The 24,621-nt window shown below is 41.5% G+C and overlaps 1 protein-coding gene across 4 annotated transcripts in view; it reads left to right on the forward strand.

Moving 5' to 3' along the window:
- Positions 1-1,196: 1,196 nt before the first annotated feature.
- Fbxo34 (F-box protein 34) overlaps positions 1,197-24,621 on the forward strand; it is a 61,287-nt gene continuing 37,862 nt past the window's right edge. The window contains exon 1 of one of the 4 annotated variants that reach the window (XM_051177095.1): positions 1,197-1,394. In XM_051177095.1, the coding sequence (XP_051033052.1) occupies positions 1,224-1,394 (171 nt within the window). In that variant the 5' untranslated portion in view covers positions 1,197-1,223. Of the gene's footprint in view, positions 1,395-1,741; positions 1,943-24,621 lie in introns of those variants that run through there. The other 3 variants (XM_051177096.1, XM_051177094.1, XM_051177097.1) reach the window with 3 other exon arrangements.

Consider the following 24,621-nt stretch of genomic DNA (forward strand, 5'->3'; position numbering starts at 1 on the left):
GACACCTTCTTCTGGTTACTTCAGGAACCCACACATGTGGCACATACACAGACTGGAGGCAGGAGCAGATGCAGAGGCCATGGAGGAATGTTGCTTACTGGCTTGCTCCCCATAGCTTGCTCAGCCTGCTTTCTTATAGAATCCAAGACCACCACCCAGGGCTGGGCCCATTCACAGTGGGCTGGGCCCTCCACCATCAATCACTAATTAAGAAAATGCCTTACAGGCTTGCCTACAGCCTGATCTTATGGAGGCATTTTATTAATTGAGGTCCCTCCTCTCAGATGACTTTAGCTTGGGTCAAGTTGACATAAAACTAGCCAGCACACTGTCTAATGTGGTTAAAAGTATTCAATGGAAACAGTAATTTGAAAGATCATTAAAAGGCTGTTTATTGATACTCTGACTTGAATATAAGTATTGGACCCCCCCTTTTAAAATTCAAGACAAGCCTATAGGCTACTGTAGACTAGCAGTTCAACCTCAAAGCCTCAAAGTCTATGTACTTTCTCGTAGGTACTTCAGTTATAATTTCATGTAAGATTTTTTTTTTGTAAATTTGAATTTTATGCATATGGTGTTTTGCCTGCATTTGTCTATGCACCACGTGCATGAAGTGTCTGTGAAGGCCAGAAAAGGGAATCTGATTCCTCGGAACTGGGGCTAGTTGTAAACCACCACCATGTGGTGCTGGGACCTGAAATTGAGTTCTCTGGAAGAGCAGTCAGTGCTCTTCACAGACTAGCCCAGGCTGATCTCAAATTTGTGTTGCCACTGAGGATGGCCTTGAACTTCTGATCCATCTGCAGCCGCTTCCCAAATTCTAGGATTACAGATGTAAAGCAACATGCTCAGTGTGTACGAGTCTAGGGATCAAGCCTGGGACTTTGGCCTTGCAAAGCAGTTTATTGTTTCAAATTTGAACTCTGAGATAAAACCATAGAAGCTTAGTGGCAGAACCACGATTAGGATTTTGGATATCTAATAGTGTCAAACTTCTGGACCATCCAGGAAGCACTAATACACTTGTCACTCTAACCTTGCTCTAGGGCTAGGGTCACACCCTAGCTCCCCCCCATCTCCACCACTTGGGGGGCTCACAGGCACTTCTCCCCGCACCTTTCACCTCTCTCCGCAGCGCTCGCCGCCCCCGGCAGGGGGCGCTGGCGCACGCAGGCTCCGCGGCCCCGCCCCCGGGCAACCGTCGATTGGGCCGGCGCGTGATGTCACGCCGGTTTAGCCAAACAAATGGGTTTCGGGGCGAGCGTTGGGCTCCGCCGCACAGCGCTGAGCTCCTGGTCCGCCTCAGTCTTGGGGAGCGAGTCAGGCCTGCCGCCGCCGCCGCATCGGGCTGCCGCAGCCCCGGGCCAGGCCCCGGCCGGGCTGAAGCACAGGTGGGCCGGGCGAGGGCGCGGGGCGCAGGGCGCGAGGCGGGCGGACACCGTGGCGGCTCCCGCTGCTCCCCGCGGCGGGGCCGGGCGTTGGGGGCGGGGACCGCGGGGCGCCGCGCTCGGGGTGCTGCTGCCGCGTCCTCCTGGGCGCCGTCCGCGCGGCCTGGACCCCGAGGTCGTGCGCCCGCCAGGTCCCTGGGCCCTGAGGCGGACGACCCGAGCTAGGCCGCCGCGGGTGAGCTGCGTGCGGGATGCGGGGTTACGGGGTGGGGGCTCCCAGCGCAGGTGAGCGGCGCGTCTCCTCCACCCTCCCCGGGGCCCTGGCGTGAGAGCCTGCGGCGGTGAGGTCACCGTTCCGAGGCTCGATGTCTGCCTGTGATGTCAGGGCTCTACGGAGAGACCGTGATGTCACAGCAGGCCCCGAGTGGCGACCTTGGCGCGCGGAAGGGCTGGGAGGACCGGCGGGGAGAAAAAGGAAGTTCAGTCCTAGCAGATTTGAACCGAAATCGTGGTATCTCGGCTTCGTACAGTTTGAATGTAATAATTGTCAGGTGCTTAAACTTCTTTCCAGGAAGCATCGTTAGTACAGTTTAAGGATATTTGGTTTAGAAAAAGGGAAATCGTGGGGGATCTTGAGGGTGGGGTGGGGAATGGGCATTGGGGTGTTCACTGTTAAGTGCATTTCAGGAAGCTAAACTCAGTTTGATGGTTTGATAACAGCAGTTGCTGGGGAGGGGTGAGCCGGGGCAGAACCAACTGGAGAGCTGATAATTCATTTGGCTTTATTTACTTTTTTTTTTTTGGCTACTGATTTGCTTGTTAGCGTTTTTTGTTAGCGAATGGCCATGGCAAGCAGCTCTTAAAGGAACTTTGTCTTGTAAAGAGGGGGTTGAGTCAGTCCAACATTCTATTTAAAAAATAGCCACCCGAGGATTTAATTTATCTAGGTGTTTCCACTCCATTCCAACCCCTTCCATCAAGGATATTTGGAGGTTTTCTGTGAGCAACAAACCTTTTCTTTGCATTTTTGTTTGTTTGTTTGTTTAAACCAAGACTGGGCTATAACTTAATATAATAACACATCTGAAGACTATTTTTTAGGACAGGTAACTAAAATTTTGTCGGTAGTGCTTTTGAATGTAAAGTTATACATTTTAGCAGGTGATTTTGTGAATGTTTTGCATTAGGCTTTCAGTAGATAGTAGACCTGCATAAGAAGGAGGTGTGCTAAACTAACCTGCTTGGGATAGTCCATCGAACCAGTCCTTTCATCCTGTCTTCTTCTAGAATCAAGTTCAAAAGGTAGTGGACTTAAAACCAAAGCACACTTAAAATTGGGGTTTCAGCAGGAACCCTTCTTAGGAACTGTCCTTGCCTCCTTGTGGATAGTTTCTTGTAATAGTAGGGTTCCCTCCCCCAATACTTCCTGCTTCCCATTTGTTCTCCAAATATTTGCATTTCATAAGCAAATATATCTTTTTTAATAACTTTTTTTTTTTTTTGACAGTGTCTCACTCTAGCTCTGAGCAGCCATAGTTCTTGCTGTGTAGCCCTTGAACCCTCAGCAAGTACTGCCTATCTCTGGTGTGCTGGGATTACCTGTGTGTGCCATCACACCTGGCTCCTTGAAGACTTGTAATGTCTTTCTGGATTTTGCATCAGTATGCAGAGGAAATGCTAATTAACACAGGAAATGAAAAAACTATCTCTTATAGTGTGTGTGTGTGTCCGTGTGTCCTGAGATTCAAGTCCAGGGTCTCCTGCATGGGTACTAGCACTGAGCTGCTCAGGCCCTTGCTGTGGGATTTGATGGGAAGTTCTCAAGACAAGACTTCTCACTAATCTTATTTTCTCCTCACCAAATCTTGATAATTCAGTAGCCACTGTATGTATGTATTGTTAAACAGAATTTTTACTTCTAAAGAAATTAGAAATTGTATAGTAATAATGCCCAATTAAGGCTCTTACAATAAAATTTGAGTACTTTGGAACACCAGTGACTAACTTGGAACTGCTGATATGGGGGTGGGACAGGTGGGTGGTAATCAACCTACTGTTTAGGATAAAAGAATGGTCTCACAGGGGATATGTTCCAAAGTTGGATGTGATACTAAAAGGGACACCTACAGGGAGTCATTGCTAAGCAGTGGTGGCCTCCATGGCTCTCTGTCAGTGGTTCTCAACCTTCCTAATGCTTTAACCCAACAGTTCCTCATGTTGTGCTGACCCTTAACATGAAGTTATTTCTTTGCTCCTTCACAACTATACTTTTGCTGCTGTTATGAATTGTAAATATCTGGATATGCTATCCCTGTGAAAGGGGTTGAGACAGGTTGAGAGCCACTGCTCTATGTAAATTGACTGTGCTAATATAAATGGGAAGGGATGGAAGTCAATCTCATTGGGAATTGAAACCCTGTAGTGGATGGCAATAGCTGTGCCTGGCAATGCTCATCCACCTTACTGCCTATCTTGCTTTGGTTTTAGTTTTCATTTTTACATGGAAAAAGAAGAGTTAATAGGTGGAAAATGAAAGTCTTCCTGTGTTCTGATGTTACTAAGAAACAATGGTGGGCATAAGAAAGCTGCTTGAATGTTTCATTGCATAACAAGCCTTAACTGTGGAACATTTGTATAACCTGCTTCTACTTTGGATGCTTCTCACCCACGCCTTGCAGTTTTGGGTCTAGGAAGCAGCTTTTACTTCTTAAATGGCTCTATGGAAATTGGAGATTAAGCTTATTTTAAGATATTTTGTTATTTAATTCACTTATAGAATTTAAAGGGACTGAAGCAGTCATTAGTAATGTGGTATCTTTCTGATGGATAAGGCAAAAATTGGTGTAGTATTAGATAGAATCCCTTAGGATATGCTTATTGGGTCAGTTATTTTACTAACATGCAGAATTTAAAATTTTATAAACATTTTCTACTTTGTTTTCCAAACTTAGTGTGTGTTCACCTAATTTAATTTCTGCAGTATTGGAATTCCATTGAACTTTACTCTTGTCTTAATATTTGTTGGTAGAACATACTTATCTTGAGAGACTTCATTTAGAGCTACTTTCCAAAATGTACGGCTGTTTAAAACCAGATACTAGGGGTAAACGACTATGGTGTGATGAATGCCTTCCTTGTTAGGTCATTTGTGACCTGCAGAATTCAGCAAGTACATAATCTGCATGCTGTCCTCTGACAGCAACAACAGAAAAGAGCAGATTAGCTCTGATGCACTACAGGTCATTTGGAAATGGATTTCTGTCAGCCCCTTGTCTAGTTTATCTTCTCTACTTACATTGTTTATGGGATTTTGAAGCAGATGAGCCTACTGTATCATCCAGGACGGAGTTAGTAATTAAAATGTATGTGATTCTCAGTGTTTATTAAAATTATTTAACCTTTCAGTTTTCATCTTCTAGTTACTGCTACAGAGGACTCTACTTGAACATCCCGTTATCAATATTTAGCTTCACAACCTAGCTTGTCCCTTTCCTATCTAATCACAGTGTGTTTGTGACTCCAGGCCTGTGCTAGTGTGCCTGTAGAGAGCATGTCAGCCAGCAGACACTTGGAGCATCTTTGTGCCAGATAGTGCGGCACATGATGCAATGCTGACTGCATATTCTTACCTTTTCTCTTTGTTTAGTATGCGCGTGTGCGCGCATGTGCACGTGTGCGTGTGCGCACTCCCACACACAATAATGCACCCTTCTGTATGGGAAGATGTGTGGAGACCAGATTTCAATGTCAGGATGCCTCACTCAGTCATTTCTCCACCCTAATCTTTCAGACACAAACCGAGGATCACTGCTTTATCTAGATCTGCTTGGCTAGTGAGTCCACGGGATCCAATGGTTTGTCCTTCTCCCAGGTACTGGGAATAAGACGTGTGCCACAATGTTCAGCTTTACATGGGTTCTGGGGATCTGAACTCAGGGCTTCAGACTTGTATAGCAAGCACTTTACTCCTCATCCACTGAGCTGTGTCTCCAGGCCTTTATCCTTTGCTTTAACATTCATTTACCAGAGAGAGCATTGAGTCTGAGGGATTAGGATCAGACTGTTGACTACTGTTGTTACGCTTGGCTGGTCAGGTGTTTCATCCAGATTGTTCTTTTATGGAGGTATTAGAAACTCAGGTAGAAAGAAGAGGGAGTACGATATCCTAGCCTCAGACAAAGGACTTATGTCATTACTTCACCAAGTCGTATTGTCCTAGAATAAATGGGAAGGGTAAGTGCCTAAGGCTAGAACTAGTCTGCATGGACAATCAAAATTCAGTAGTCAGAGGGCCATCAAACATCTGTTCTCTTTCCCCCTTTTCTTCCTTCCCTTCAATGTTTGGCTTTTTGAGACAGAGTATTACCATGTAGTTCAGGCTGGCCTTAAACTCGAGTCTCCCCCTTCAGCCTTCCGAGGTCTGAAGAGTCTAGTCATTACAGAAGAAAACATTTGAATGTTGAATACCTAAATACCACCATCTAGATTCTGTAAGTCTGTAGTATTCCATGAAATAGTTACCTGATTTTGTTTTACTACCTGCTCATTTCCCTCCTTTCATCAGCCAGTCTTACATTTTTTTTTTGGTATTTTTATAGTACATGTACATACTTCAGAATACTTAGTATTTACTTAATTTTAGCCAACATTTATAGTAAAATGTACAAACCTATGTCTACATCTTCATGTAAGCTGTGTATCCTGTTAGGATCACAGAACATTACTGTCACCACAGAAAGTCAATTTAAGTGGCTTTTAATCCTTTGCTGTATTCCATTCATCAGTTTCTTCTGAACGTCTGTTTCAAAGACCCTCTTACCTTTTTCCTTAGTGCACAACTGGGCAGGGTTATGCTGGGTGTCAAGGACAGACAGCGAACACTCAGGCGATGGAAGCAGAGCACTTCATGGAAGAGGCTTTGAGACCTGTGTGTCCTGTGAGGGGGTCAGAAGGCCCCCTGAGCTTCCTGGCCTGTGGAGTGCAGAGCTTCACTTCTGTGAAAGAACCTTGCTGAGGTGTTTTGTTTTAGCAGTCCTGAGAGGGGGTGGAGAGTGGCATCTGGAAGCAGTATCTGCAAATGTGGGGATGGCTTTGGGGTTGGGGGCAGGCCAGAGGGTCTAACAGTTCTGGGAGCGGGCTGCTGGGAGAGGAACAGGTGGAAGTGGGGAGTGTGTTGGAAACTAAGGGCTGGCAGTCTGAGTTTCAGGTGGACAGAACTGGGCAGATTTCTGCTTGTGCCCTTTGTGCTTCTTGGAAAACCCTTGCTGAGCAGTAGAGTGTAGCAGAAGCACCTATGCAAACTGCTGACAATGCATGTGGCCTCTCTTGACTACTTACAGTCATGTGATGGTAACAAAAGCAAGTTATGCAGGAGAGTTCATAATGGAAAGGGTCGGGGTGAAGAGCAGGACACAGTTCAGACGGAGCCTGTTGTAAACCAAGAGATATTCAGTAGAGAGCACGCAGGGTGTAGCCAGGTGAACTTTGGATAAAGAGATTAGTGTAGGTCAATGGATGCCAGGTGCTGTTCATTGAGACAGTAATCCTGAAGATATGTCAGCTGCTTACTGCTGCCCTGACCACCACAGGACGAATAACTGCAGTGACTTCAAGGTTCTGTTCCTCACATTCTGACTACCCCAGGTGCAGTCTAGGTCACGGTGGTGCTCTTTGGACGTCTTAAACTTGGCTGTATGTTTCAAGTTCTTCCAGAGAAGAGTGCCTGAAGTATGTTTGCGTGTGTGTGTGTGTGTGTGTGTGTGTGTGTGTGTGTGTGTGTGTGTGAGAGAGAGAGAGAGAGAGAGAGAGAGAGAGACAGAGAATGAGAATGACATTTTGTATTCACCTAAATTTCCAAGTATGCTCTGGAGAACTTTGGACCCCTCCCCCCCATCCACTAGGTGGGCCATGATGGAGAGTGCCGTTACTAGGGCAAAGCTCAGTGGGCCTTTAGGGATGTGGCTTGCCCCCACCATCACTGTAGACAACTCCAGCTTGAGATTGGCTGTGTCTAGCGAAGCCATGGTAGTGTCTACTACTTGGATCCTTGGAGGCCCAGTCCCCAGCATAGTTTGTCTGGAAAGCAGGGTATCAAGTCAGATACTATGGAACTTTCAGGCTTAATATGCCGTGGTAGGTTCTGTACTTAGTGACAGCTTTAAGAAATGATTTATTTCTTTTAGTATATGTTCTATTCCCCTGTGGAATTGTGCCTGACTCACCATTGTATTTTGGAAGCACTTGAATTGTTTGGTTTTACGTATCAGTGCTAGACAGCAGTTTGCTTCGTGATGATTCTGTCACTGATGTAGATGAAAGTCTGGATGTTAGATTGTATTTATTTATTTATTCATTCATTCATCTATTTTGGTTTTTCGAGGCAGGGTTTCTCTGTAGCTTTGGAACCTGTCCTGGAACTCGCTCTGTAGACCAGGCTGTCCTTGAACTCAGAGAGATCCAATTGCTTCTGCCTTCCAAGTGCTGGGATCAAAGGTGTGTACTACTACCACCCAGCTGGATGTTAGATTTTTGAGTTATTGCTTAGATTGGTTAAGATATTTGGGGCTGTTGCTAAGGAGTGAGGATGTTTTGTATGACCTTTGGAGGACTAGGGTAGAAGTCTGGCTGTCTGGCTTGAACGTACCCCCCCCCCCCATTCTGTATTGAATCCTAATCTCAACTGAAGGATTCTTAGGCGCTTCAGAATGTGATTAGGTGTGTCCTCATGAAGGCTAGTTCCTTAAAAGAATCTTCCAGGAATCCTGATCCTTCTGCCTCTGAAGAATTAGCCCTCTCTGCTAGTGCATTGATCATCATGCTCCAGCCTCAAGAACTATGAGAAATTCTTGTCATAAATTATCACTTTGATCATTACCAGACGAAGGCCTTTATTTAAGAGTCAGAATAGAACTTTTGTTTTCTTTTAAAAAGACTGGAAATTTTGGTATAAAGTATCTGTTGTATTTAAGAAAAGCACCATCTACAGGGTTCAAGCAGAGGATTTTTTTATTAGAGAAAGGGAAGTTGGGGGAGAGACTGGCCTCTGGAGACAGTAGCAGCAGGAGAGAAGAGAAAGGAAAGAGGAAGAGAACAGAGAGAATGAGCATGAGAGGTGGGTAGGGAACATAGTGAATGGGCACAGGTGATGCTCTTAGTGGCTGCAGCTGAGGGCATATCCTGTCAGAACCCCAAGGACAGGTCAGTACAGATGCCTGAATACTAACAGTATTAGTAGTAGAAGTGCCAGAATTTAGAGAGAAGTTTTTAAAGTTAGTTTTCATGTATATGAGTGGTTTCCTGTTATGCACATGTCTACCGTGTACTACCTGGAGCCTGCTGTGGTGGGAAGAGGAAAATTGAACCTGAGTCCTCTGGAAGAGCAGCTAGTTCTCTGAACCATTGAGCCATCTCTCCAGCATTCATTAATGATGTGTTTTTACGAAAGAGTAATGTGAAAAGCAGCCTCTTAATGAAATCTTTTTCCCATCCATCTTGATAGGTTTTGTTGACGTCATAATTTCTTGTGTTCTCTCTTCTTGTTTCTTGCCTGCCTGTGTTCTCACCTTTGCTGCCAGTTGTTTGTTTTCCAGATCCAGACTGTCCTGTGTCCTTGACCCTCTTAGGGCTTCTCATGAAGTCATCCTTATATTTGCGTCCCATAAGCTTTTAATTTGCTAGGTTGCGCTCTGCTAAGTGAAGCTCTTTTGTGTATCTGTTCACTTTGTATTCAACGATGTATGGCGTTCTTGATGGTTGTGGGATTTAATGAGTGAGGATTTGTAAACGCAGGGCTGACTGCACATTAGATCTAGCCTCCACCAGAATGATGGTGCAGAACTTGTCTGCTAAATGCCTACTGCCACCACAGACCTTAGGACCAATGTTTGAGCCAGAAGCAGCTGCCACTGTGTTCTTTGGAGTGAATGTCATAGTATTTCTTTCTTCATGTGAGACTTTTGCTTCATGTCATGCCATGATTGGAGTTTGTTCTCAGTGTACTGTGTGAAGAACTGAACTCATTCTCCCACATTATCCTTGGTGTGAAGATACTGCCTTTTCTAATTTTGTTGCTTTTCAACAAAGCCATGGCTTGTTTTCTGAGAGAGCCTAGTGAAATCAATGGTAACATTTATTTAATTTTAAAAATGTTGCTGTAACAGAAAACTAGCTCATTCACTAGCTAGCACCATTGAGAAGTCCAGAGATGAAATTTGACTATGTACTTATGTGTATGTGTTCTGATTTTTGCTTTCTCTCTTCCTTCCCTTTTTGATACCATTCTTTTGCGGCCTCAGACTCACAGAGATTCACTTGTCTCTGCCTCCCTGAGTGCTGGGACTAAAAGCGTGAATCACCACCACCACCTGGCTTTCCTTCCTTTATTTAATGAGCCCAGTTTTAATGGTTTTTGTCCCTTTGTGGTTATAGTACATTTGTCATAGTTCAGATTTCATGTCCTCATGCCATATGCAGAGGGGAAAGAATTCCTGTAGAAGTTGTGGGAAGGGCCCCTAAACTGTACCTTCTATACTTTTGGTATAGAACCCTTTTCTTGAGCAGAACTTGACTAATGTAGAACTTAGACATCGCTGTCGGAGGAGAGGGGGTTCTTAAGGCTAAGAGTCAGTAGATGCAGACAGCATAACTCATTATGCCATCCTAAATTCACCTTTCCTGTTTAATCTCTGTTGCTGTCCTAAGCTTCTGATGTAGAGTAAGGGTGGGTGGAAGCAAGAAAAACATCCTTTGTTTCATAACACATTAGGGGCATGTTAGAAGAGATGGGATGGGATGGCTATGTAGGATGGCACTGTCCAATAAAAATACAGTGTGAGCAATACATGCAATTTATACTTGTCCGTGAAAAACGTGTGTGTGTGTGTGTGTGTGTGTGTGTGTGTGTGTGTGTGTGTGTTTGGTTTTGGACAAAAATTCCAGAGCTGATGTTTCCCTCCTCCTTTTTATCACTTTCTGTCTTTGAGATATGGTACAGGCCAAGCTGAGCCAGAGTTCAAAGTCCTCCTGGCTCTGCCTGACACCGTGATAACTACTTCTGAGTTTGAACCTACTCTAATTTCTTGTTGTCATGCTGGGAAATCGCTTTTGTAACTTTAACATGGCTTTACTCTCCTGTACTTTGTGTGTGCTTGCCTGAAGTAATCCTAGTACTTAGTTTCTTCAGCCTTGCCTTGCTTTTTACATTGCTTTAAATAGTCAAAGCCAGGCATGGTGACACACTCCTGTATTCCCTGCACTTGGATGGGGGAGGAAGGAGCATCAGGAGTTCAAGGCCAAGCTCAGCTGTGTTGAGGGTAGCCTGTGCTACATGAGAACTTGCCTTAAAAAACCAATAATCTAACCCAAACCAAATAACTACATTAAACCATTTTAAAAAATGGTTTCCATAAAACCTCCTTGGGTCATTAGCTCCTTACCTCTTAGCTTCCTTAAGCTCCTGTTGTGTGCATCTTGAATTCAACGCATATGCAATTGTTTAATTGTTCTCTAATTGTCTTGTGTATATTACTCTTATTTCTTCTAAATCATAAGCCTCACATCTTATTATGACGCTAAATTGCAGGCATATAATTGAAGATTTAGCTTTTCCTTAGTAAGGAAAATTATTTAAATTTGTATCCTTAAGTTTTTCAAAGTTATTTTGTTTTCTGCTCTGTTGGTTAATGTTGAGATATGTTTTTAATAGATAAGGTTGTTGGAGTTTTTGTGGTGTGTGTATGTGTGTGTGTGTGGTGCTTTTTAAAAGTTAAAATGATTGTATTTATATAATTGCTTATTTGAAGCCATAAAACCACTCTAGGAATACAGGGATAATCAGTGATTCGCTGGAGTTTCTTACGATAAAATCTGTGTTTGATAAGAACACAGGACCCATTTGCTTTATTGCTGAAGAACCAGGAGAGGCAGACCAGTTCCAAAGTAGGGCAGGAGATCTTATTTCAAGTCCAGGCATCAGGCTTAGTCTCTGGGCTTCTCAGTACCTTCACAGTCCCCACTCAGTCATGGGTATAGGTTTCTGTAGTCCAGGTTGTCAACTGTGTTGACACAGAGCTCTCTCTGTGTTATGTTGGTTCTTTGGGGTGCTATGAAGAGGTCTGTCAGAAGATCTGGAAAATAAGTTTAACGGGTCTGAGAACTTGAAGCTTTAAGGAATCCCCCCACCCCAGTTTCTTTAACATGTGATAATGATTAGTGTGAAGAACTAGAAATATGGTAACATATTTAATTTGTGGAATTTTAAGATCCACTATTTCCTGGGAAGTATAAACTAGGCATGATGCTAAGTGGATTAGTTTTTTGTTTGCTTCCTTGTGACAGTATCTTCCTATGTATCCCAGGCTAGCCTAAAACTCAAGCTCCTGTCCTATTCTAGTAATGCTTGGGTTACAGGCATGCCTACCAGACCTGGCTAAGTTCTGTCACCTTTCTCTTAGCACAGTTGTGGTGATATATTACTTATGATTTAATAAAGCTTGCCTGAGGGTTCAGGACGCAAAGCCAGCCACAAGCTGTAGAGGTCAGGCACTGATGATACATACCTTTACTCCCAGCAGTCATAGAGCTATGCCTGGTGTGGTACACACACCTTTAATCCCAGGACTCAGGAGACAGGCAGATGGATCTCTGAGTTCAAGGCCACTCTGGCCTACACGAGTAAAGGGTAACAGAGCTCACTCATACCTTCCTTTGATCTCAGCACTTGGGATCACACGCCTTTAATCCCAGCACTATAGGGAGTGGAGGCAGGAGTGATAAGACTGGGCAGAGAAAGGAATAAGGAGGAGACAGGATCTGAAAGCTTTTTATCTCTGAGGATTCATTAGGTCAGGATTGCCATTTCAGCTGGGTAGAGGTAAGATCTACTGGCTTGGCTGGCTGCTTTGCTTCTCTGATCTTCAGCTTGAAGCTTGAACCCCAATATCAGTCTCTGGGTCTTTTATTTTTTGTGTTACACAGTTTTGCAGATTTTCTATTTTTTGATAGGCTTTAAGAATTCTCCCATGTTCCGCAGTTGTTTTCCCTTAATAACTTATGTTAAATACATACCGATGGTTATAAATAATCAATGTTGATTGTTAATAGTCAGATAAATGATTAACTTACCTGGAGGGTTTACATTTTTATCCCATTCGCTGGTTAGTTAAAACTGTTCTCCAAGTTAAGATGTAACTTAACATTTTAGATTATATTTTTTAAAATATCAGGAAAATATTGTTATCTTAAAACTTTGAATAAAAAGGCTTAGAACTATTAAAAAGCCAGTCTAATGGTCTTGAGATTTAAGTGGAAACTTAAGCTTTATTACTGTTTTATTTATGAATTTAAATTGGGAAGATGAATTATTGTAAAATTTCTTGATTTAAAGAGTCTGTATTGTAGCCTTTAATCTCAGCACTCAGGAGGCAGAGATAGGCGAATTTCTGTGAGTTTGAGACCAGCCTGGTCTACAAGAGCTAGTTCCAGAACAGCCTCCAAAGCCACAGAGAAACCCTGTCTGGAAAAACCAAAAAAAAAAAAAAAAAGTTTGTATTGTGAATGATCTCATTACTAAATTATTATAAAAGCTAAAATCACCACCTTTGTTGGTACTGTAGTTATGACTTTGGGAATCTTTATCTTGCTTGTTTTACTTGAAATGTGTTTAAGTATGTGGAGTGTCTGAGTATGTGGTTGAGCATACTCAGAGGCTAGAGGTCAACACCAGCTGTTTTTCTTGATCACTTGTTATTTATTTTTAGAGATTTATTTTTATTTTATGTGGACCTGGAGTTATAGATGGTTGTGAGCCCCCATGTAGGGGCTGGGAACTGAACCTGGGTCATCTGCGAGAGCATCAAGTGCTCTTAATAGCCTAGCTTTCTCTATAGTCCCTTGGATCTTATGATCTGAGACAAGGTCTCTCACAGAATCTTAAGTTCACAGATTGACTAGGCACTCGACAGAGCCTCCTCTCTCTGCCCCCTTGTTACTGGGATTACAGGCTTAGTCTGAAATGCTCTGCTTTTTATGTGTCTGCTGGGGATTTGAACTCTGCTGATCCATTTACCCAGCCCTTGATTAAATTTTAATGTAGAGATGAAGTTAAAAAGCTCAAGGATTTCCCCACCCCTAATGTGCTTTAAGAGACATGAGAAGGGGAGGGAGTGCACACTTCTGAAGGGTATCAGCCTGGCATGGTGCCCCAATGATTATAATCCCTACACTTGAAGGCCTGAGACCAAAGGATTTCAAATTTGAGGATAGCCTGGACTGCATAACAAGACCCTACTTCAGGGGGAAAAAATGTTTGGCAAGGTAGCTCAGTGGGTGCTTTCCATCAGGCCTGACAACCTAAATTTAAGTTTAATCTCCAAAACCCACATGGTGGAGGAGAAAACATACTCCTACAAGTTATCCTCTAACCCATAACCATGCTGTGGCACATAAATGAACACAAAATAAAAATGAATAAATGCAATCTTCCTGTGGTAAAGTCTTTTCATGAGGCCTGAGTGTTTTCTAGCATTCTTCTGGTTGTACTAAACTCTTGAATTCATTCATTTTACCACTTTGATTTTATTTATTCATGGTTTTTATTTGCTTGTTCATTTGTTCATCTAAAGCATGGTCTTATTCTGTAACCCTGGCTGACCTAGAACTTGCAGTAATCAGCATAATTGCTCAGTTTTCTTTGAGACATTTTTCTGTTAGCTTTATGGGGCTGTTAGTATTGACATCTTATTCAGAGAATTTCAGCTTAGGTTCATTTGCCTGGTGTATTTGTTTCTAAACTGTTACTGCATGCACATTACCCTCACCAACTGTGTGACTGCTGTGAGCTTTCTACATTTGAATGTCCTGTTATTCTGCATTGCTGAAATGATAATATATTAGAAAGTATGGATTTATCTTCCAAGAGTGTTTACTTTGAAAAGGTTAGTGATTAATATCTGTGCTAACATGTATTTCAGAGGACCCAGTGCTTACTAAGGATTTCTAAATACTTGATGGTTTTGTTTGTAACTTTTCAAGCCTATTAGAAGCAATCTGATGTTTGGCTCTTTTTTGTTTGTTTGTTTGTTTACAGTATTGGGGATCAAACCCAGGACCTCACAAATGCTAGGGAAACTACAATTTCAGCCCAATGTTACTTTTGCTGTTGACACTAGAAATGATAGATGATGTCTCCTTTTGGATTGAAATGTATGTTGCTTAGCTTAAAAGGCTATTTGTATTTGGGATGGATCCATACCCAACTGGAGGTTTATGTCTTAAGGCTGAGTACTGGTGCCAGAAAATAGGGCTTGCTGGAGATGTAGCTCTCTGTTTGCATAGAATTTGCAAGACTCCAGTAGTTTTTAGTGCTAAATATCTCAAATTTAATGTCTATTTCTAAAGTAAAGGAACATTTTTATTTTATGTGATGTAATTATAATTGTTACATAGAAATGTGTAGAAAATGGAGTCTACACTTATATATTCAAAAATAGACCTAGTCTTAAATGATGTAAGAGTAGTCAATTTAGACATGTGTGATGATGCTTACCTGTAATCCTAACATGGGGGGTGCTGAGGCAGAGGGATTTTGTGTTCAAGGCCAGCTTGAGGTATATGCAGTAAAAGAAAAATTGTGTGTATGCGCGGTGTGCAGAGGCAGGTCTCGTTTCTGTAGCCTAGGCTGACCTTGAATTCCATATCCTTCTGCCTCAGCCTCCCTAGTGCTAAGAGTCAGTTGTGTCACCAAGGCTGGCTTAAAAAATAAAATTTTAGATAATTCTTATGTTGTGTATAACATGGAAAAAGACAATTTATGCATATTTTAAAGTAGTGTTGACAACTAGATGTGGTGGCTCATGCTTGTAATCCTAATATTTAAGGGACTGAGGCAGCAGGATCACCAGGAGTTTGAAGACAGCCTGACTTAGTGAGTTTCAGGCTGGCTTAGGTACCTGTCTCACCTATGATCAGTTTGATACATTTCATTTATTTTTATATTTAATCCATCTGCAGGCTTGCAAATGTTCCTATTTGTAATTCTTCAGGCTCTCTAGACTGTCCCCCAATCTTTTATATGATTTCTTTGGGACATTATTTTGTTGATCATTTTTCCTTTAAAAAAAAAAGATTTATTTTTTATTGTATGTATATGAGTGTTTTGCCTACAACTATGTCTATGCAACTTGTGTGTACAGTACCCACAGAGGCCAGAGAGGGCATCGGATCCTCTGATATTTGATTTATAGATAGTTGTTAGTTGTCTTGTGGGTGCTAGGATTTGGACCCCTGGGTGATTGAGAAGAAGAGCAGCAGATACTAACTGCTGAACCATCTCCTCAAGACCCTTCAAATTGGCTTTTTAATTGCATTTGGTCACTTTTGTCTGTTATATTAAGAACAGGTGATGACAGATTAAAATATGTCTAGCGTAGCTTAATGGGACTTAATTTCTTGTCCTTCTTCAAGGATATGGACTTCTCAGGACTTTCTATTCCCTTCATCCTTCCCAATACTTTAATTCTCTTATATCTAGTATGTGGTGGTTGGAATAAGAATGGTCCTCATAGGCTCATATATTTGAATGCTTAGTCATTGGTGAGTGGCACTACTTAGGAGGGGTTAAAAGGTGTGGCCTTGTTGGTGTAGGTGTGACCTTATTGCAGGAAGTGTGTCAACAGGGGATGGGATTTGAAGTTTCAGAAGCCCATGCTAGTCACAGAGGCTGTCATTCTTCTGCTTTTGCATCTGGATGTAGAACTCTCAGCTCCTTCTCTAGCACTGTCTGCTTGCGTGCAGCCCTGTTCCCCACCATGATGACAGTGAACTAAGCCTCTGGCTCTGTAAGCAAGCCTCAGTTAAATGCTTTAGAGCAACTGTTAGAGTTGCTGTTGTCATGGCGTCTCTTCACAGTGATAGAACACTAAGACATAGTGGTTCATCAGACAATTAGTTCCATGCAGCAGCATCTAAAAGTACGGCTTTTGAAAACATGTTTTTGACTAGGTCATGTCTTAAGTGGTTCAGAATGCCAAAGGTGCTGTTTCCTTTCTCTGTCTATTGGTCACCCCCATTCCTCTCTTTAGAAACAGCAGGATTGTTTGTGTCTTATCTGATCTTTTAGCACATATAAAAACTAACTCATAAAATACACGTTATTTAAAAAATGAAAAATAAATATATAGTACTTTGATTTAATTTTTAAACATTTTTGCCAATCTTTACATCTTGGTATATGAACAAAGTTTTGTGAGGTAGAAAGCCTAAACGGTGAGTTTAAAAACAATCATTTCGGATGCAGTTAGGCATAGTGTAGTATCTGTAATGGTTCTCTTTTTCTCTCTCTTTTTAAATTAAGGTATAATTAACATAGAAAGATACACATATATTACATGGATGGCTCAGTGAGGTTTTTTTTTTTTTATTAAATTGTCTGTACTCTATAAAATGGCTGCTGGATCTTCAAGTGGAACTATTTATTCCAGGCAGTGTGTTTTAGGGAGCAAAGATTACATGCAGATGACCTTTTAAAAGGGAAGTTTGTAGAAGCTGCCCCTTCACAGCAGTTTTGTTAGAATGCATTGTTATGGTTGCATCAGAAGTAAGGGAGGTTGAGCAGTCCAGTCATCGCCATGTTTCTGTATCACAGTGAACACCTTGTGGATGAGTTCCCAGAAGTTGAGCTGCTAGCTGGGGAGTTCGTCTGCTTTTTCTTGCTGTCATAGTTTTTATATTTGGTAATCTCATAAATATAAAAGAATGGCCATGGCCATCTCTAATTGGCCCAGTAGAATAGGTATAGAAAGTAATTCTATCCTAATGTCCTAATGTATTGACAGTGCCTTGAAAATGCAGACTGTCCATCAAGGTAATCTCAGGCTAAGTCAGATGATATACATACAGCACATTTTCATTGTCCTAATAGGAACCTAATGGTTGATGTAAAAGAAGAAAGGCTCTGACTTATAAATGCCTCACAGTGAGCTTGGTAGGATGACAGAAGGTAATGTAGTAGAGTGAGCTTGTGTGTTAGCAAGCCTGTATGTAGTTCCAGCTACAAGGGAGGAGTGAGTAAGAGGACCACTGCACTCCAGAGGTTAGACCCTCTGTCAAAGAAAATGAAAACTAGATTAGGGCACAAGGTTAATTTAGCTTTACTTTTTATATTTATGTCCTCTATTTTTCCTTCCATGTACATTTAACCTGTAGAAGCAATATTCGAAGTCCAACTGCTTCTGCATCCCTGGGCTGTGATTTCTAGTTGTTCTCTTTGCCTAAAGAGGAAAAAACCCAAAGTAATGAACATATATCCTGTTTGGTTTTCTTTTACAGAAATGTGCATGTTTTATTTTTTAATATAATTATTTTTGTTGAAATTCTTTAAATTTTATTTTTACTCTCCAGTTCAGATGGGTTCAGATTACATAAAATGTATTTTGCCATAACTCTTTTAGTAGGCTATTGAGTCTTCAAGTGCATTTCTATGCTGGGTGTGATAGGGTATGCTTATAATTCCAGCACTCAGATGTATGAGGCAGACAAATTGTAGTTTGAGACCAGTCTGAGCTACATAGTGAGTTGTTAATTTTTATTTTATTTTATTTTATTTTATTTTAATACAAATAGGAAGTTTGGATTGGGCTTAAGGAAAAAGTTGATATTGTTTTCCCAGCTAATGCTATGTAGAGTGTTAAGCTATCTTTAGTGCTGACATTGATTGGAGCAGTTAATAAAAGGTGATATGTAGTCCCAGCTGCTTAGGGCCTGAGTCAGGAAGGTAGATTAAGCTCAGGACAAGAACCAGCCTAAGTTGTATAATGAGCCTTGTGCCCCCTCCCCCAAGAAGGAAAGTATGTGTCTCATACCACATGGTGAGGGCTTAGAAGAAATCTCTTAGCTTTCACCATGTATGTATGTATGTATGTGTGTGTGTATGTATGTATGTATGTATGTATGTGTGTATATGTGTATATGTGTATATATGTGTGTGTGTGTGTGTGTGGTTATGTGGTGAATTTTGGGGAAGTGTTAGAAAAAGGATTATGTTTCTGTATTAAGTAGCTTTACATGGCTGTTACCAAATACCTGAGAGAAATAACTTAAAGGATAAAGTGTTTAATAAGGTTCCAGAAAGATTCCAGTCCATGTGGAAGGCAGATGGGGTGGCTGTCCCCTGGTAGTGGGAGCTGAAGGTGCTGGTCTGTTGACATGGTGGCAGACCATTAAGCATCTCCAGGACAAGGGGCAGGTATGACCTTCAGATGCCTACTCAAGTGACCTTCCGCCTAGCCAGGCCTCACCTCCTAAAGTACGTGGGAACACGTGTGCCTGTGTTTTCCATTGCTTCAAAGTAGTTCACAGGGTGGTAAACAAATGTCTAAAAACAAAGGACAGTAACAGACTTCAGTTCCAACCACACCATCTCAGTAGCAATGTTTTGGCCTTTCTAGGAGGGAAGGGAACTTAAATATGATGCCAGTGATCATACTTTTGAGTTCTCACTTAAAGAAACTTTAATGAGAGCTTGGTACCCACGACCTAAGATAGGTTTTGAGGTGCTTCTAGTGCAGAATCATTCACTTGTCTGGAAGTCAAATTTCTATACATTTCTCTCATGTTTTTAAAAAACAACAACAAAACGATGAAGGTTACAAGTCAAAGAATAGGAGGAAGTATTCTCTCCATCACTGGACTTTGTAGTTAATGTAAGGATTCTTCCTGAGGTTTTTATGGCTTAGAATAAAAAGTAGTGCTGGCCGTGTACTTCACACTGAAAATGGCACAAACCATGGTGCAGAAATTCGTTAAGTGAATGTATACGAGTTGCTTTGTCACAGCAGCACATACTTTTTAGGTGAAATGGAGATAGAAGAGGCTAGTGACAACATCTGATGTTTTGCTCATTGGTAGCACCCACCATTACTAACTAGTGAGGCCAGTAAGCACTTGACCTGACTTTTGTATTGTTGTTTCCCTTTGCTGGTTGCTGTTTAGACTGCTTTAGACTCTTGTACATCACCTTAAGAAAGTCTGCTGACCTCCCTGTTTAAATTGTTCTGCTGATTTTCCCTTGCACGGCCTAGCTAGCTGCCCTTATGCTTCACCTCCGTGAATACAGTCAGTCAGAGGCAAAAGTCTCAAGTGTGTATAAAACTGTAACACATGTGAGTTGTGGAAGAGTGAAGGGGAGGCAGTGCATAGATCTGTGATCCATTTTCTTTACCATAGCAGTTAGCTCCCTGAATCCTGGGACTAAAGATGTGTGCCACTGTGCCCCTGCCTGGCCTGAACTGTGTGGATGTTTATGTATGTCTGCTGCTTATAGCTCTTCTCACTGAGTGTTAGTCCTTAAGAGCCTTTGTCTGTTTGTTCACCACTTTCCAAGTACCAGAAGACATTTATCAAGTGAGAAAAGGTAGGAAAGAATGTAACACGAGGAAGTTAGCAACAAAATAGTTTACAATTTAAGACATTTGTGTTCAAAAGTATTTCCATTAATTAAAAAATAATTTAGGAGTGGAGCCCAGTGAGGTGGTGCACATATTTAATCCTAGCACTCGTGAGGCAGAGGCAGGCAGATCTTGGAGTTCAAGGACAGTCTGGTCTACAGAGTGAGTTCCAGAATACCCAGGGCTACACAGTGAAATCCTGTCTCCAAAAAACAAAACAAATAAATAGATATAAAAATAGTAATTTTGGAGCTTAAAATAAAAGTTATTTTGTAGACCACTGTGTTGTGTAATGGTAGTAAGGGCAAGCAATGTGTGCCCGTTGAAGTATTGTATATATATTTTCCCCTGTTTTGTCATTGCTGAGTACTCTCAATCTGTTGGTGGAAAAAGGACTGACTTTTGGCTTGATTACTCAGTTCAGATCCCCAGCACTCACATAAAAAGCTAGGCCCTGTAACAATGTGCAGTAATGGTGTTTTCCCAGCATTAGGGAGGCAGCTAGTTAGCTAGCTGCTTAGGTAATCTACCTGAGTCAGCGAGCTCCAGGTTCAGTGAGAGGCACCCTGATCAGGAGAATGATAGACACCCAATGTGTTGACTTCTGACCCACACCCGTGTGTGTATGTGCATGTTCACCTGTACATGTACTGTATACACACAAAGCTGAAAAGCCAAAGAAAAATACATCTGCCTCATGCCTAATACAGCATCTTTTCAGTTTAATAGAGATGTGACAGTGAAGAAAAAGGAACACCCTATTAGATTCCAGTTGTCCCACAGTGTGCAAATGAACCTCTCTCTCCTATCGGAGCCCTCAAGGCTTCAACAGAATGAAGTAACATGCCTTACTTCATTCTTCCTCTGGAGATGTGGTTTGAATCCGAAATGGCTTCCAAGGACTCCTGCATTGAAGACTTTCCCCCTAGTGCAGTAGTGCTTAGAGGTGGGGCTTTAAAAATATGACCTTGCTTATACTAGGTAAGTAAGTGCTCCATCACTAAGCTGTATCCTTAGCCTTTTAAAAAACAAGCAGGATTTTGATAGTTGCATAGGTTGGCCTTTAATTTAGGCTCCTTCTGCCTTAGCCTCCAAAATAGCTGACTTTATAGATCTGTACTACCAGGTTTATAGTACCTCACTGAGATCATAATTTGTACTTCCCTGACAGCTCTTGTGAGTGATCTCTTCATGTTTGTTAGCATATCTTTTTTGGGGAAAGAGCTCTTTAAACCCTAGGTACTTTGTTGAGGATTGAACCCAAGGCCCATTGCATGTGTATGTCCTGTTACATATACTCCACCTGGGATGATATTTGTCTTCACTTGTTTTAACCTAGTTAAGGCCTAGAAACAGTTTGCCTTTATTGCTAATCCTAATAGACTTAGTTTGTCTTCATTGCTGTAATGAGACTGTTGTTAGAAAATTATAGAAGTCAACAACTGTTGAGACTGGGTAGCATTTATTCATTTTGTTTTATTTAGACACGATCTCTTGTAGCCCAGCCTGGCCTTGAACTACTGTGTAAAGAGGATGACCTTGAACTTCTAATCTTGCTGCTTCACAACAGCTGGCATTACAGGTGTTCTCTACTTCTTGTTTTGTATAGTGTTGGGGATCAAGGCAAAAGCTTTGAGAATAGTAGTCAATGCTTACTTGGTGGGGGAGATAATATGATCAGGAAGATGGTGAAGATGGTTTTCCCAGGACAAGGCTTATCCATTGCACTCCGGATGTGCCGAACCCTATGATTTCCCCAGAGCTGCACAGAGTAACCCTATTTCATAAAAAAAAAAAAAAAAAATGAAAACAAAAAACCAGATGAAGGGCAGACTTGGAGACACCAACATATCAAGTCTGAGACTGTAGAGAGACTTCCTACAGAATGGAGAAACAACTGAACACATTTTCTAATTTTAAAGGTAAGCACTAAAATATGATTGTTTTGCCAGGAGTTAATTAAATTACAGGTTAAGCTGGGTGTTGATGGCTACGCCTTTAATCCAAGCACTTGGGAGGCAGAGGCAGGCAGTTCTCTGTGAGTTTGAGGCCAGTCTGGTCTACAGAGCAAGTTCCAGGACAGCCTCCAAAGCAATACAGAGAAATCCTGTCTCGAAAACCAAAATCAACAACAAAAATTTACAGGTTAAATGATGAAGCTTTAGTAAAATGATGAGGCTTTAGTATGAATATTATCACTGTCTTTCTCAATACTTAGAACTTGGTCTTTTGGTTCTACACGACTGGGCTTTGTAGCTGAGAGTAGTCAATGTACTTTCTTTCAGACTTGAGTTTATTACTCCTTATAGATTATTCATGTGTGAGCTGATGAGAAAGTCTCATGTTTACAGATTTTTGAGAAACCTGTAACACAAAAAATAAAAGACCCAGAGACTGAAAGTGGAGTTCAAACTTCAATCTGAAGATTAGAGAAGCAAAGTAGTGGGCCACTAGCTCTTACCGCTACCTCAGGCTGAATGGGCTGATCCTGCTACCTCTCCTCAGCATGGCTGGAGACACCTGAATGTCTTCCCATCCTCAATGTTGCTGGAGGATGAATGCCCGATACTGACCTTGCTCCTGTCTTACCTCCCTAATGGGAGTGCTGAGACCATCTTTGTGGAGCTCTTTCTCTTTAGGATTAGATCAATCTTGTGTAGATCTAGGTGGCCTTGGACTCACAGAGATCCATCTACCTTTTAATCCTGAGTCCTAGGATTAAGCGTGTGAGCCTGGCTTCAATAGTTTGTGGCAGACTTTGTTTTCTGAATCCTCTGGCAAGCTTTAATAAATCATAAATAATATATCACCACAGAAACCAAATTATTGTGTCACTTACATAGTCAATTAGGCTACTAGTTAGTACTAAAAAATAGTGGCATTTTCCTAGCACATATCATTGCTTGCTTCTGCGGTACTAAATTGGATGTTGGAATAGAATTTTGGAAAGAAGGGTTTTGCCTTTTGCCTTTGACTACTGTAACTTTCTTTCAAGAGCAATGTAAGATATGTCACACAAATCTTCATACTTAATCTTTGGAGGAGAAGAGTTTGATAACAAATAATCAAGTGGGTCAATTACCTGCCTGGGACTCAAGTAGAGGGGCAGGGGGTTTGTTGTGATAGTGACTTAATAGTAGTATTGTAAAGTAATTTAATGAGTGTGTTAGCCAAACACAGGTACAGTGCCAGTCTTTAAACATGGGGTCATTAAAGGAAGACTCCTAGGATTGAACTAAATCATAGAGAAATAGAGGCACTCATTTATCATACATATTTGTATATTTTAAAATGCAAACTTTAAAGGGCCTCAAAACATAAAAGAACATATAAATTAACTTAGGATTCTGTGTAAGATAATTAAACAAGTGATAAGTTACACAAAAGAATGAATAATATCTAGATTTATTGCTTAGTTATTGTGACATTATGCTGCCAATGAGACTAAGTTGTTAGTAAATGCCTCAAATCTAATAAATCTGACTCTAGGTATATAATTATGCTTACAATTTTAGTATTACCATGGTGATTTCATTTTACTACCTAGAACTAAAAAAATCTGTTGTTTTTGAGGACTGTACTTTTTATATTGTCAATAGTGGACTATGTTTAATTGTTAGGAACACTAATCCTCTAAATCACTGGCACAATTAATTGTCACTCTCATCTGTGAAAATAATTTCTAAGAATATATTCAGGTGTAAATTAGATGTTATCTAAAGTCGTTATGGGTGTTCTTTGATTCATAGAAGTCAATTGCAAAGCAGCAACAAAACCCTCACAAAATATGCAAGATGCAGCTTCTGCAGTGTCAGTAGAATAACAGTTCTTCCTTCAAAGAGTGTGTGGGGGCTTGATTGAAATGCTTTGTTAGTCTTCTGTGTGCTGTGTTATGTCAATTAAACTGTTTTTTTAGACCATTAAATAGGTCCTAAATATATAGAATATTTTTTTTTAATTTTATTTCTTATTTTGTTATTCTAAAAATGGATTATTTACAAGCCTGGCATGAGGGCTCACAGCTATAGTCCCAGTACCTGGTACAATGAGTTAAGGGGTTGCTGTGTGTGAGTCTGAGGCCAGCCTTCTGTACATAGGCATAACAGGCTAGTTGTGGACACAGTGAGACCCTGTCTGAAAATGCCTAAAACAAAACAAAAAAACCTCACTCAAATTCCTGGTATGTAATTTAGAAAAAAAATTTTTGGCAAAATAATGGAACTTAATTTGTTCTCATAAGTTTACTTATTCAGGACTTATGAGCAGCTTCAGTCTTAAGTGTTGTTTGTTTTAGGCTGGGGGGGTGTTGTTGATCATCTGGGGAGGAATCAGGAGTAGGCAAGTGAAGTTTGTTGAGTGTTAGCAGCTCAAGTGTTGAGTACTAGCTCCTAGGGTTATGACTTCCAGTGTACTGCTGAGTGCTGCTTAGCCACCAGATCCTGTAGCATTGTCACAATCCTGCCACCATCCGCATCCCTTTCACTACTCTCAGGTTTCAGTTCTCTACTGCTCCTTCACCTTCTGTAGCCTCAGCTCTGGGTAGGCCACCTCTTTCTGTGGCCTCCTTCTTGGCTACTCTGCTCTCACAGGTTCATCCATTCTAGCTGGTGGGTGTGCTTAGAGCTAATAGCCCCCCTGGTGCTATCTGCTCTTCATGCAGCCAGCTCAGCCTACTCTAACTACAGTAACGGATCATGACGGATCATGAGTAGTCAATGAAACTGGTAAGGTCACTGAACTAAGTCTTACTGGGGCCTATTATACAGCATAGTGCACACAAGGCATGTCTC

The sequence above is a fragment of the Phodopus roborovskii genome, unplaced genomic scaffold (genome assembly GCF_943737965.1).
Source record: "Phodopus roborovskii unplaced genomic scaffold, PHOROB, whole genome shotgun sequence".
Classification (NCBI taxonomy): domain Eukaryota; kingdom Metazoa; phylum Chordata; class Mammalia; order Rodentia; family Cricetidae; genus Phodopus; species Phodopus roborovskii.